This window comes from Cololabis saira, chromosome 5 (genome assembly GCF_033807715.1).
Source record: "Cololabis saira isolate AMF1-May2022 chromosome 5, fColSai1.1, whole genome shotgun sequence".
In the NCBI taxonomy this organism is placed as follows: Eukaryota; Metazoa; Chordata; class Actinopteri; order Beloniformes; family Belonidae; genus Cololabis; species Cololabis saira.
Genome location: NC_084591.1, coordinates 49,815,772 through 49,831,432, shown reverse-complemented (window position 1 = coordinate 49,831,432; position 15,661 = coordinate 49,815,772). Strand labels below are relative to the sequence as shown.

Here is a 15,661-nt window from a genome sequence, read left to right as displayed (position 1 = left end):
ATTAGAATATTGTGATTTTCTGTAATGCAATTACAAAAACAAAAATGTCATACATTCTGGATTCATTACAAATCATCTGAAATATTGCAAGCCTTATATTATTTTAATATTGCTGATCATGGCTTACAGTTTAAGAAAACTCAAATATCCTATCTCAAAAAATTTGAATATTCTGGGAATCTTAATCTTAAACTGTAAGCAATGATCAGCAATATTAAAATAATAAAAGGCTTGCAATATTTCAGTTGATTTGTAATGAATCCAGAATGTGTGACATTTTTGTTTTTTTAATTGCATTACAGAAAATCACAATATTAAAATTTTCTATATATGGTAAATGGCTTACACTTATATAGCGCTTTCCAGCTGTACTCCTACAGCCCCAAAGCGCATTACACTGCAGACATTCACCCACACACTCACTCATTCACACACCGGTTGTCGGCGGAGCTGCCACACAACGGCGCTGGCCTAACAACCGGGGGCAACTGGGGGATTCAGTGTCTTGCCCAAGGACACTTTGGTGGACACAGGCGGAACTAGGGTTGGAACCACTGACCTTCAGGTTCATGGGTGAACGCTCTACCAACTGAGACACCTTCCCACTATATATATATATATATTTTTGTGTGTGTGTGTGTGTGTGTGTGTGTGTGTGTGTGTGTGTGTGTGTGTATATATATAAATAAAATATACATATATACACACACACACACACACACACAAAAAAAAAATATATTTTTTTTTTTAATGTTTCATTTTTATAAATCAAATGTAAATGTTTGCAAAAGTTTATGTTTTTTGTTCCCTTACTGTACCGAAAATTAACCGAACCTTGACCTCAAAACCGAGGTACGGACCCAATGGTGATTGTGTACTGTTACACCGCTAGTATGAAATGCAAAGTTTATTGTTGTTATTATTATTATTATTATTAGAGTTAATTAGTTTGTCCTGTGTCTTGGTAAACTCACGCCATGGCCACGTTGCTGCCGTCTATGATGATGTGTCTGAGCTCGGGATTTCCTGGCTCATTGGGCAGATTGAGGGTGAAGGGAGTCCTCAGTGACTGGTGGAAACGAGCCATCCCCGTTACCGGGGGAACGGGGGGGTCGCTGGAGGGAGGTGTCCGGACCACGCCCCCCTGGAAACCCACGTGGCTGATGGTCTGATAGGGAGAGGCCGCCGGTCGGCTGATGGGCTGAGCCGCCTGGGGGAAAGCAAACACAAACTGATATTTCAAACATTTTATTTATTCAGTGGGAGGAATCAACAGTTAAAACTTGCTAAAAATGAATCTGTGAGCATCAAATAAAACAAAACCAGTTTAATTGAACTGTGCTGGTGAAACTAAGGGTGCTTTCAGACCTGTGGCCCGTTTGTTTTGTTCCGATTCAGGGGCTAAATCCATACAGTTGTTTTGTTTTTGGCGTTTCTGTTCACAAGGCAACCGTGTAATGGGAAATTTTGGTATAACATATATTTTGTCTTGTATGCTTTAAGACTAATGCACAATCATGTTATTCAAGTGAACATTCCTATGCTGACAATTTATGTGTCCTTATCAGGGGCAGGAAGAGCAGGCCCGAGGTCAGGACCTGAAGGATCTCCTTTGACACAGTGCCTTTGGAATTTACCACTCTCACTATCAGGTGGTGGAGCCAGGCATGATTGTCAGGGTGCCATATATTTTGTCTTTCGTTCAAAGCCTTGCTGAATAAGATAGCGTGTCTCTAAACATCTTCAGTTCACTCACTCACAGACTGCTCTTCTGATCAGTTTGCACTGTGTGACTCCATTCATGAATGCCTTTTATTAAAACTCAAGAAAGACAGCTGACGTGTCAAGACATTCTTTTTTGAACACTTTATTGAACGAATAACAATTTTTGCCACCACAATCTGGCGACCACAAAAGGACCCCATCTGTGAACAGATTTTTTTTTTCTTCTGGACCGAAGGTGACTAAAGTGCATGCAACGAGAGTTTGGGCTCTCAGGAAAACCTCGTACTCCCCCATCAAGGAAGGTTGAGAAGAGGGCCTGACGTCCGGAGGACTGAGAATCCCCTCACCGGTTGGGGTCTAGCAACTCGGTGGCTACAGAAAACACCTCGCTGTTCTTTCGGGTGAGTTTTGAGGAAAGGAACGGCAGCAAGCCGAGACCACCTCTCCTAGGAGATCTCAGCTCGCTTGTTTTGTCCCGCATCCGAGCGCGATTGCTGTGTTCACATGTACCAAACCAACCGATCTTTAGGGGGAAGCGCTCCCTGTTTCGGAACAACTGCTCCAAACGGGACAGGTGTGAAAGGTCCCTAACACTGCCATCAACCCAGCCATAAAGTTGAACTTTCTGCATGGAAACCTTTATTCAGTGTCTGAACGTCGCCCCATGAGCCCCATAGAGCACCAGTCATAAATCAACGTTTACAAATGGAAATGTTGTAGTTGTTGTTCAGTGCAAGAAAAGAAAGAAAGATACCCAGACGCCAAGACCGCCATTTAAAGACTAAACAACTTGGATGAGATAGAATGGAGAGTGAAGAGAGAGAATCATAATGCCACCAAGTGAAAACTAAGGTGAAATGAACCATGAGTCAATTTAGATTCTACTGTAACACTTAGATAGCGCCACGGTCAGTGATCAGTGTACAGAAAAGCCTACAATTACAATAAAGTTAATCCCATCTAAACAAAAAGGTGCTGCCATTCAGTACATGCAGCATTAGCCACATTTCTTCATCTGACAACCAACTGTTATATGAACAGGCCTGTTTTGAAAAAAATCAGATTTTCCGATTCTAAATCGATTATCATATTAATTCCTAAAAATCGATTCTTATGTCTAAATTACAAATCAACTGAAATATTGCAAGCCTTTTATTATTTTAATATTGCTGATTATGGCTTACAGCTTAAAGGAGCTTGAGGCAGGATTTATGAAAGAAATTCGTAAACGTTGTAAGTTTTCTAGTAATAGGGTCAGATGACGCGTTCCAAACCAAAAAGAATGAGCCCTCTAGTGTATCTCTCCGTTGCCTTGAACAGGCTGTGTGCTTCAAAATGTGCTGCAGTGCTGGGGCCGAATTTCCCGCGCTGTCCTGCGGATGTGACGTCACATGACGCTGCATGCACGTTCTCCCCGTTCTCCCGTGCCGGCTTCGCTGTTGGCTGCAGTACCCCAGACGGCCGTTGTGGTGAAGGTTGGCGCTAGAGAGTCTCATTTCTTAAAAGGAGCCTCATGCTCCTTTAAGATTCCCAGAATATTCTAATTTTTTGAGATAGGATATTTGAGTTTTCTTAAGCTGTAAGCCATGATCAGCAATATTAAAATAATAAAAGGCTGAAATATTTCAGTTGATTTGTAATGAATCCACAATGTATGACATTTTTGCATTACAGAAAATAAAGGACTTCTAATTTTCTGAGACAGTCCTGTATTAGACCTACTGATCATAGGTATTAGAACTATGATCAGATGATTTATAACTTTTTGTTCATGACTATATCAATCTGCAAACACTACATAGGATCTTCTTCACTGTGAAACTCACAAATCCTACTGAGAAACATGTTGGGATGATGCTTAAATACCTACAGTGGGGGTGGAAGCCAGGGAAGGATTAGTTGCCGTGAGCCACTGGGGTGTGCTGCGCAGCGCCGTCAAACTCTCCACTTTCACTGCTCCTCCCAAAGTCTGAGCTCCACACCGAGACAGGTAATCCTTCTGCGGGACGCCGCCCCCTCCCCGGGCCAGGAAGTCCGTTCTAGACCCGGACTGGGAGTCCAGGTGAGCCGCCATCATTATCCGCGACGTTCTACCGTCGGTCGTTTTGGCATCGACAGGGATGGCGTCGTCGTCATCGTCGATGGTAATGACCTCGTAATTCCCCGCTCCGCCCTGAGCGCTGGAGCTCCTCTTGATCGTAATGGCCTGAAATGAGAAGTATTTAAATAGAAAAAGTTAGGACATCAGATGGCAAACAATTAGATTTTTATTTTGTAGATGTAAAAAGACAACAATTAAAGAGAAGATAAGAAAACAAAAAAAACAACAAAACAAAGAATTTCATACTTTAACACATATATCTTAATTGCATGTTCAAAAAGGAGTAGGAAGAAGTGTAAACTTATCATTTATAAGTATTTATAATAACTAATTATACTCACACGCTTACCTATACATACATACATACATACATACACATAGTTGAGTATTTCTATATATTTATACACACAGATAAATATACTTATTTACACCATACTATCTCTATATTAACTCCATCTGCTCTATATCGATTTACACAGACAGACAGACAGACACACAAGAAAATTTGAATATTGTGATAAAGTTCTTTGTTTTCTAAACAAAAACGTCATACATTCTGGATTCATTACAAATCAACTGAAATATTACACGCCTTTTATTATTTTAATATTGCTGATTATGGCTTACAGTTTAAGATTAAGATTCCCAGAATATTCTAATTTTTTGAGATAGGATATTTGAGTTTTCTTAAGCTGTAAGCCATGATCAGCAATATTAAAATAAGAAAAGGCTTGCAATATTTCAGTTGATTTGTAATGAATCCACAATGTATGACATTTTTGTTTTTGTAATTGTAATTTTGTTTTTGTAATTGCATTACAGGCCCCTAAAGCCGCTAAACCCCCTCCTCTTTGTACCTTGTCAAAATCATGTTTTTATATATTTGTTTTTAAACTGGTTAATGTAGAAAAACAATTGCGTGTCATGTATAAATGACACAAGGAGAAAGATGATTTAGTTTTAGCTTTTTTTACAGCTAAACTGGATAAATACCTGCTGCGTGCTGGTCTCGCTGCTGCTGCACTGCCGCCGGTGTCCCAGCCCGTTGCTGTTGCCGCCGTGCTGGCCGGGCTTAATGTTCTCTTTAGATCTGCCCGGATCCACCAACGACCGGCCAAACTCCTTCTCTCTGAAGCGAGAGACCGTGGAGGAGAAGGACGATGACGAAGGGGCGTCCGAGGTCGGCACAGAGTTCAACGGTCTCCCTTTTCCCCCACTTTCCTTCCCCTCCTCACAGCGCTTGGTTTCCTCAACTATTTTCTCCAGGAGGAGGAAAGTATCTTCAGTCTGTCCTGTTGCCTTGACAACACGCTCCACCACTTCCTGCTGGTAGCCCATGGTTCTTAAAAGGGAAAAAAAAAAAGTAAAAAAAAAAAAAAGAGGTTATTCATTTAGTCACAAAAGGGTTTTTTATGTTAAAAGGAGTTACCTATTTTCCTTAATGCCAGACAATTGTAAAGAGGACAAGATCCATGGTCCAGAGGAACTTTATTTTGGTTTCCATTTCACTAATGCTGCTTTGCAATGACACAAGAATTGCTTGAAACATGTACATTTCAATGGGAATGCACAAGTTCCTACATATGTCATCCGGGTAAACAGGCCATTCACTCTCGGGGCGCGACAGAAAGTGAGGCCCTGACACCCAGTATCTGCGATGAACACATTAACCTTTACTCCCCTGGAGGCTATATCGGCTGGATTACTGCTGGTGTCCACGTACCTCCATTGAGCACAACAGGAAACTTTGAGTATTTGAGCAACCCGGTTTGCAACAAAGACTTTAAACCGGGAAGTTTCGTTCCCAATGTACTTCAAAAACAGATGTGCTGTCTGTCCAGAACACAGAGTTCAAAAGATCCATCTGTAACTCTTTCCTCCACAACATGTCAATGCGGCTGGCCATAGTTGCCGCGATAAGCTCCGTCCTGGGGATTGTGACACATTTCCAAAGGAGCTACCCGAGCCTTTCCCATCACAAAAGCACTGTGTACTTCCCTGTTCCTGGATTTCACAGCAGGTAAGTCACTGTTCCATATCCATGGTCACTTGCGTCACAGAAATGATGCAACTGAGCTGAAGTAACTTCTCCAAAGCCTGTTGGCTTCATGCATCTGCTGCCTTCAAATTTGTTGAAAAGATGCAGCTGCTGCAACCACTCCAACCATTCCTTAGAGACTGACTCGGGTACAGCATCATCCCAGCCTAAGCCTCTCCTGCAGAGGTCTCTCAGGATCTTCTTCACTGTTAAAACTACAGGGCTCAACATTCCAAGGGGATCGTAGATGGAGCTAACAGTCGAGAGGATTCCTCTTCTGGTGAGTGGTCTATGCTTAAGCACTATTTTGAACTTAAAGGAGTCGGATTTAATGCTCCATTCCATGCCCAGACAAAGCAGGTGACAGACATGGACGACTCAGGGGAGCGACTCAGCAAATCTTTGCTGGGCCTTTGAACGGCAAGTTTACGTATAAGAAGAAAGAAGACGGGACTATCAACAAGAACGCGGTGATTTGTACATTTGATAAAAAATTATTTTCCTATCAACGCTAAACATGTCCGGACAAGTTCCCCTGTAAACGTTACAGCTACTAGTACTTGAATCGCTGTATTGAGTCAGCTTTAGTTTTCATTTTCAATTGAGAGTGCCTATTTGAGCCTATTTGAGCGTATTTTATTTAACTGTATTTGCATTGCATTTTTGAATTATACACTTGGCCTAATTAGTTTGCTGATGTGCTTGAGCTTTTTCTTTTGAATTTCATTTATGAAACACACTTCACCAATAAAAACGTGGATTTCAAATCTTCTCTTCTTAGGGCCTGATTTACTAAAGGTTTGTGTGCGTAAAAACGTGTGCAAACTTGACATCACACGCAAACCCAGGGATTAAAGAAAAAAATGTTTTTGACTGAAATTTTTTTTTCAGGCCAGTTCATATTCCCCCTCCATCTATGCACTGCACCTATTGTGAAAACCAGTTTTTTTTCTGTCTTTAACATATATAAAGTGGTCTCCCCTCAGCCTGCCAACTCCGAGAAGGAGGAAAGAGACCAGATTCTGCAGTGTCTGTACAGCCGCCCGGATGAGCCGTCCAGTGTGATGTGGATCTACGAGCCGTTCAGAATCTGCTCCCCAAAGACGGAACTTTGGGAAGCAGATTTACATAGGTTGGCCTCCGATGCGTGATACCACGCCCACTACTAACTCTGCCGGCCGGAGCTTCCTCCATTTATTCGTAGCGGTGTGTCACGTCATTCAGGCAGCCAATCAGCACAGACCCTCATTATCATAGCCCCGCCCACTCAGAATCCCACATAGATAATGAGGTTAGAGAATGGGAAGATAAAGACATGGTTTAGAGGCTGAATTTCTAATTTATTTAGCAAAAACTATCAAAAGCTTGTTTTTAAGACATTCAACGCCTGTTTAAATAGGTATTAGATGCCATAATAGGTCCCCTTTAAGAACGGCCCCTTTTCTGCAGTGTGGTCGCTTCCCAAAGGTTTAAAGTATAAGTTAATAAGTTAAATAATAATAAGTTAAATAAGTTAAAAAGGTGTAAGAAGACTTTAACCAATACTATTTAAATACTCGAGACCAATAGCATTTTATAGAAGGAAGGTGATTTTGAGCAGTTTTATTATTGTCAGTTTGCTTTTAATTTATAGTCCACATCAATTTGTGTAGTACTCTCATTAAAGCCTTAGGCCTGTTCTCCTAGTTCTGAGTCAACCTGGTTCTAGATCTGAGTCAACCTGGTTCTAGTTCTGAGTCGACCTGGTTCTAGATCTGAGTCGACCTGGTTCTAGATCTGAGTCGACCTGGTTCTAGATCTGAGTCGACCTGGTTCTAGATCTGAGTCAACCTGGTTCTAGATCTGAGTCGACCTGGTTCTAGATCTGAGTCGACCTGGTTCTAGATCTGAGTCGACCTGGTTCTAGATCTGAGTCAACCTGGTTCTAGATCTGAGTCAACCTGGTTCTAGATCTGAGTCGACCTGGTTCTAGATCTGAGTCGACCTGGTTCTAGATCTGAGTCAACCTGGTTCTAGATCTGAGTCAACCTGGTTCTAGATCTGAGTCGACCTGGTTCTAGAGCTGAGTCGACCTGGTTCTAGATCTGAGTCGACCTGGTTCTAGATCTGAGTCGACCTGGTTCTAGATCTGAGTCAACCTGGTTCTAGATCTGAGTCAACCTGGTTCTAGATCTGAGTCGACCTGGTTCTAGAGCTGAGTCGACCTGGTTCTAGATCTGAGTCGACCTGGTTCTAGATCTGAGTCAACCTGGTTCTAGATCTGAGTCGACCTGGTTCTAGATCTGAGTCGACCTGGTAATCTGCACTTCTTCATCCAGTTGACCAGCTGCTCTGATCTCACTGCACTTGGCAAGGCTTTGGCCAAGGTGATGAAGGCATCCTGGACTGTTTCATTCACAATCAATGATGGTGTTAGTGCAGACAAAGAGATGATGATGTTATTGTTGAGAGAAAGGTTTTACGAAATCACATCGCGTCAACACCCCCTTTGCGATGCTTTGTTTTAATTAAACAGTCGGGTTCCCCTGGTGCGCGCCAGTTCTAAGTCAGCTGCTAGGCGCCAGCCGAGGTGACTAGGTTCGCCACCCATCCCTTGAATTAAAAGTTGCGTTCCGTATTGAACCAATACGGACATATATTATGCTCTTATTTATTGATGTCATAATCTACATGTGAAGGTCGGAAAAGTTGAATATATTGCAAAACTTCATTCGTAGTAAATTCAACTAAAGGTGAAACAAATATCTTATTTCCCACTACATTCAAAGTGAGATATTTCAAGCCTTTATTTGTTATAATTTTGGTGATTATGGCTCACAGTTTATGAAAACCCCAAATAAAAAATCTCCAAAAATTTGAATATTTTATGAAATCAATAAACAATTCAACCATCAAAATGATAACAAATAAAGGCTTAGGATCATTTAAATACTGAGGTTTGCACCTGTTATCAATTGCGCACGTAATCTTAGTTGATCACCCGCAAAACACACAACAACAGCACGCGCAAACTTTTTCAGTGCACACGCAATTTAGTACTCTTTATTTAGGATCTTAGTAAATCGGGCCCTTAGTGTATTCAATTGATTAGTCATGCACTGCAATTTTTGAATGTCCTAGAATTCAAATTCTTTATTTGGGGACCTTTAGCAGATATGAGATTAAAATGCTATTAATTATAAATCCTGTTAATTAGATACATTTTTTTAAACCGCCTAACAGTACGTACGTACATATATATATATATATATATATATCAACTGGGGCAATATATAGTAGCGATGGTCGATATGGAAAAAATATCACATTTCAACTTCGATTGTCTGTTTTGGTCTCACGCTAGCAGCTGTTTGGCTCTCAGCATACTGCTGGGGTGCTTCCTCTTCAGGGGACAAAACTGATTTGTTGTATTTCTACGGTGGCCGAGACCCGCCATTGCTGAAAATTAAAGAAATGCTGCAAATAAAAAAAAACGCTGCTGCAAATAACATAAACGCTGCAAATAAAAACAAACACAGCTGCAAATAAAAGAAACGCAGCTGCAAATATAAAGAAACGCCGCACCGGTGTTTTTTATGTGAGAGGAGAAGAAGAAGACGAAGAGGACATGAGTGAAAAGGAAAAAAGAAGAAGAGCGAGGAATAAGAAGAACAACGAACGAGAAAATAAGTGAAAAGGTTAGTGTTCAACGTCGCTACGTGTAATTTCACATAAAAACACCGGTGCATCGGCAAAAATAGTCCCTGGTAATTCACTTCCGTTGTGGCTTTTTTATTTGCGTTGTTTTTTTTATTTTATTTGTAGCGGCATTTCTTTTTGTTTGCAGCGTTTCTTTTATTTGCTAAGCGTTTATTTTATTTGCTGCAGCATTTGTTTCTGTTTGCAGCGTTACTTTTATGTTCAGCAATGGCGGGTCTCGGCCACCGTATGTTTCCACTCGACGTGCGAGCGGTTTCCGTGCAAACTTCAGCAAACTGAGCTTGATCACTTGCGGAAAATCCAAACCAATTCCATGTAACTGAGGTTGAATATTTTTTTGGGACCAACTCCGTTTGGCTTCAGCCATCGCTCTCCATGCGCTACCACTACACACACAGCAAGGAGGCGGGGAGGAAAGCACGTCGCTGCTCGTTTTTCGCTACAATTGGTCGGTCAGGTGGACGTCGTCGTCGATATATTAGGCGAGTCCGTGCATCAGCACGGAACTGCAATATCTAGAATGTGCCGTAGACGATCCCGCGATCTCTCCAGTGTGAAAGATTGTCTTCACGTTGTAATCCTTTACAATCTAATATCGTCCTATCGCCCACCCTTACCCTGTAGATGTGTGTGAAAACGACTGAACGAAGGCAGCTCAGTCTAGAGCCCTGCTATAGCGGGACTATTTTCTTCACGTCGCACCCGCTGAATGTCTAACCATGACCGCCCGCATCTGCAATGTGTGTGTTCCACTCCCGCCCGCATCCAGAAAACTCTGAGAATTCATTGTCCGCACAATAATAGAGATGCATTGATTTAGTGTCGTCTCCCGTCCCGCAAGAGAAATGTCCTGGACAAATCTATCGGATTTAATGTTAACATGATCATTGTGGAGCTTGATGGATAATTGATCACCCCTAAATTTTGCGTGGTACGTCACTGCGTGGTTTACGTTCGGGTACGTAAGCGACTGCGTAGTTACGTTTGCACATACGTCACACCATATCAGGAAGCCCAGAGCTAAAAGCTGTTTTAATTTCAGCTGTAGCGCTGTTAATATGCCACTTTATTACGTTTTAATATTTCTTCAGACGTAAAAGTAACCTTCAAGATCCCCAACCTGGGCTCAGTTTATCCAAATAACGCCTGTTAAGAAATTTGACCCGATGTTTTCGGAGAAGAGCCGCCGGCTCGGAGCAGCAGCCGCTCACGGCCGGGTCAACCTGCGCTGTCGTCCCGGGGAGAAACCTGCAGCTCTGTGGAGAAATACCGCTGGCTGAAATTAATCATTTAGGAAGATAAATGTTGGTTTAATAGATGAAATTTAACAGTTACGCCTGTTAAGAAATTTGCTCCGAAAATTTCAGGATGAGTACAGCCGGCTGCCGGCTCCGGAGCTGATTTATGGGTCCGCGTTAAATCGACGCAGAGCCTATGGCGTAGGGTACGGCGTACGGCGCGCGTCGCCGCGTAACCTACGCCGTAGGCGTAGGTTACGCGTTGGTGTGACGCGGAACCATAAATCAGCCTTTTATTCTGGCGAGGTTTGAAAAAGATTTCGCAACAACGGGCAAACGAGTGATTATGTACATTCACTGAGTGAATATTATGAAAGTAAAATATATATTTCTCGCTAGAAATGTAATCAAAACGCATTTTTATGCAGAAACTAAGTCAAAATATTGATTTTATTCACTAAAAAAATAAGAAATGTCCGCCATGTTTTTTTTTGAATTCAGTCCGCAAATGACGACGAAAAGCATTCTGGGAAATTGCTCTAGCCCTCGGTCAACTAGTGAGCATCTGAAATCCCTCGCTGTGAAGGGCTAGATTCATACACACTAGCCCTCGATATGTGCACTCCCCCTAGATGAAAAGAGGAATTGGGACACCATTACCCTCCCGAGAATGCGCAAAATTTAGGGGTAGTGCTGAAAAGTAGGGGTAGTGGGGGGATTGGGACTGGGCCTTTGTCTTTGTTTTGTAAAGACCTTGTTTGAGGTTTATTTTCCACGTCATTGATTTCCATCTTGTCGCTAGGCTACATCCCGATACCGCAGTGTGTTTTTTAGCCGCCCGCTCCCGCCCACTGCAAAGTTCAAACCGCCCGCTCCCGCCAGATTTTTGTTGGGTCCCGCGGGACCCGATCCCAACGCAGCCCTCTAGCTCAGTCCCACATCACTGTATGATTACACACAGCATCCCAGAATCATGTGAGCGATAGCAGTGAGGCAGATTTATTTGCAAAACATTTCCCGCAATTCTGCACTTTACCTAAAAAAGTTGACTAAGCAGCGGAGGTTGGTTTCCGGGCTGACTGCCTCTCCCTCGTCCAGAGCGGCCTCGCTAGACTCCAGCATGATCGGACCGCCCACGGTGTTGGCCTTCGCCGAGGAGAAGGTTGAAGAAGCCGAAGGGGTTTTGGATCGGTAGCTGCTCCCGGGCCCTCGGCCGTGGCCGTCCCTCTCCCTCTGGCGCTCCCGGGCTCTCTCGGGCGACTCCTCTTTCCGCTCCAGGGAGTACTGTCTCTTTGTGTCCCGAGTCTCGCTCTCGGACGAGCGCCGTTTGTGTGAAGGCCGAGTGCCGTTGAGTAGCACAGTCTCTGGACCCGAGCCGATCCCACCTCCCGCTTTGCCAGCCGCGCCTACGGACGCTGCCGTGTAGGCTTTCTCTTCAAAGCTGGTGTCCAGGATTCGGTTGGAGAGCTCCGTTACAGGGGTGCTGCTCTGGGAGCGGTCCTGCTCCACCTCGGCCATGTTGGGATGTAGGGCCTAGTGGAACCAGGCGTGGGAACAGACACAAACAGATATCACCATGGTTAGAAAACATGAACATTAGCTCTAGTCATGGTTGATTCAGTACTTCCCCATTTGCTTCTTGTTACTGGAAATAAAGTCTTCTCATTTTCTCTTTAGGCTACTAAACGAGTGCCAAAATGATCTCACTTGTAATTCAATTTTACTGCTGCTTTGTGACTTATTTAATTCTGTCCAAATATTATCGTTTCAAATCTAAACCTTTATCCTTTATTAATCAACAGATTTGTTTTTTTAAAATCTAATATATTTATGGCCAAAGCCGAAGAAACATAACAGTGGTATATCATCAGAATAATGTTTCTGGGAACAACACAAACAGGTAGAAAATAAATGCAGCAGGAAGAAAGTTTATAAGATAATCATTAGATTATTTACTAAAACTACTCCTTTCTCATTTGAGACCAACTAATATGTAACATAAATATCATAAATCTTTATACTTTGAGTGCAACAGGCACTGGACCACCCAGTCACTTCTTCTTTTCAGCTGTTGCCACAGCAAGTCATCCGTCTCCATCCAGCCTCTGCATCCTGTTCTCTCACACCAACCAACCTCATGTCCTCCTTCACTACATCCACACATCTCCACTTTAGTCTTCCTCCTGCCTGACACTTCCCACTTTATCCTCCTTTTCCTGAATAAACTTACTATCCCTCCTCTGTACATGTCCAAACCATCTCAATCTAGCCTCTATGACTTTATCTTTAAAAATATAATGTGCCGTCCCGATCCTATCCATCCCAGTCACTCCCAAAGAGAACTTCAACATTTTTATTTCCACTCCCTCCAGCTTTGCCTACCTCAGTGCTACTGTCTCCAAACCAAACAACCTTACTGGTCTCACCAATGTCTTGTCGACTTTTTCTCCACCGATTACAACCTGCTTGCACACATTTTTTGACCTCTTTTCCACATCCCCTGTTGCTCTGGACTTTTGACCCCAAGTACTTCAATTCCTCCACCTTCTTTATCTCAGCTCCCTGTAACCTCACTGTTCCACTTGTGCACCTCTCATTCATGCACATGTACCCCGTCTTGCTGCAGCTAACCTTCATCCCTCTTCTTTCCAGTGCATACTTCCACCTCTCTAGGGGTTCCCCCACTTGTGTTCCCACTTCAGATCACAATGTCATCTGCAAACATCATGGACTACGTTTACATGCAGTCAAAATTCGGGTTATTGCTAATATTCCAGTTACTGAAACATTGGGAATATTCCGTTTACATGGTAATTAATCATTCGGGATATCTGGATCAAACCAGCGACGCGCGGAGAACATCATGACGCAATTCCCGTCATTTCCGCTTCTTCTTCCTGTATCCAAATTCAAAACGAATGCTGCTTCGCGCAACTTTTCGCCCACCTTCTTTTAAATCTGGCTATCCCGGTACTTTCTACCATCTACTGGTCTCACCAATGTCTTGTCGACTTTTTCTCCACCGATTACAACCTGCTTGCACACATTTTTTGACCTCTTTTCCACATCCCCTGTTGCTCTGGACTTTTGACCCCAAGTACTTCAATTCCTCCACCTTCTTTATCTCAGCTCCCTGTAACCTCACTGTTCCACTTGTGCACCTCTCATTCATGCACATGTACCCCGTCTTGCTGCAGCTAACCTTCATCCCTCTTCTTTCCAGTGCATACTTCCACCTCTCTAGGGGTTCCCCCACTTGTGTTCCCACTTCAGATCACAATGTCATCTGAAAACATCATGGACTACGTTTACATGCAGTCAAAATTCGGGTTATTGCTAATATTCCAGTTACTGAAACATTGGGAATATTCCGTTTACATGGTAATTAATCATTCGGGATATCTGGATCAAACCAGCGACGCGCGGAGAACATCATGACGCAATTCCCGTCATTTCCGCTTCTTCTTCCTGTATCCAAATTCAAAACGAATGCTGCTTCGCGCAACTTTTCGCCCACCTTCTTTTAAATCTGGCTATCCCGGTACTTTCTACCATCTACAAATGCCAAAATGTTCATATCCTTCATTACATTTATAAAGTGATTAGTCTCCTCCTCACTCCAAAAGTGTGGCGGGGTTTTGCGTTTCTCCGTGTTTATAAGAACTTCCTGGACTCAAAAGACCAGGATTCCTTGTGAACAGAGCATGTGCAGAAAACAAATTCATGTTCCGTTTGGCGTTTACATGACCGAATATTCGGGTTTTAAAAGGAGTAAACCAGGGGTCATATTCAGGTTTTTAAAAACCCGAATATGAGCAAATTCGGGTTATTCAAAGGGGTTATTGGTGTTTACATGGCCGTGCAAATTCGGGTTATTGCCAATATTCAGGTTTTAAAAGGGTTATTGATGCATGGAAACGCAGTCATGGTCCTTGGAGATTCCTCTCTGACTTCATCTGTCAGTTTGTCCATCACCATGGAAAACAAGAAGGGGCTCATGGTCGATCCTTGGTGCAGTCCAACCTCCACCTTGAACTCCTCTGTCACACCTACGGCACACTTCACCACAGTCTTGCAGCTCCATACATGTCCTGCACTACTCTAACATACTTCTGTACCACTCCAGACTTTCTCATACAGTTCCACTCTCCGCACCCTGTCATAAGCTTTTTTCTAGATCTACAAAGCTACCTGCTGCACTTCGCCAACAACATTCTCAAAGCAAATACTCCATCTGTAGTACTCATTCTTGGCATAAAGCCACATTGCTGTTCACAAATGCTCACTTATGCCGTTAGTCTAGCTTCTATGACTCTTTCCCACAGCTTCATTGTATGGAACCATCACACTTCGCCTCCATTCCTCAGGCATCCTCTCGATCTCTAAAATCTTGTTGAACAAGTCAAGTAGAGTCAAAAACTCACCACGTCTTCTAGACACTTCCATACCTCCATAGGTACATCATCAGGACCAACTGCCTTTCCACTCTCCATCCTCTTCAATGCCCTCCTAACCTCACCTTTACTAATCATTGGTACTTTATGGTGCACAACAGTCACCTCTTCTACTGTTTGTTCACTCTCATTTTCCTCAATGATCAACTCCCCAAAGTATTCTTTCCATCTTGCTATCACATTTCTGGCTCCTGTCAATACATTTCCCTCTTAATGCTTCATCACCCTAACCTGCTGCACATCCTTCCTATGTCTCTCTGCTTCACCAACTTGTACAGATCAGTCTCTATTCAATTAAATTTTATTTATATAGCTTCTAATACACGGCTTAGCTCCGCATTGTTTGCAAGACCTGATAGTGCCTTATGTTCCTGGCAGAGCTCTCCGTTCTCCCTCCTTACCGTCT

The 15,661-nt window shown here is 42.9% G+C and overlaps 1 protein-coding gene across 2 annotated transcripts in view; it reads right to left on the bottom strand.

The window, feature by feature from the left end:
- The window catches only part of n4bp1 (nedd4 binding protein 1), a 44,483-nt gene that overhangs the window by 17,827 nt on the left and 10,995 nt on the right, over positions 1 to 15,661 (bottom strand). For both annotated transcript variants that reach the window (XM_061722334.1, XM_061722333.1), the window contains 4 exons: positions 11,838 to 12,334; positions 4,820 to 5,168; positions 3,596 to 3,931; positions 975 to 1,210 (listed from right to left, as the gene is read on the bottom strand). In XM_061722334.1, the coding sequence (XP_061578318.1) occupies positions 975 to 1,210; positions 3,596 to 3,931; positions 4,820 to 5,168; positions 11,838 to 12,334 (1,418 nt within the window). The remainder of the gene's footprint in view (positions 1 to 974; positions 1,211 to 3,595; positions 3,932 to 4,819; positions 5,169 to 11,837; positions 12,335 to 15,661) is intronic.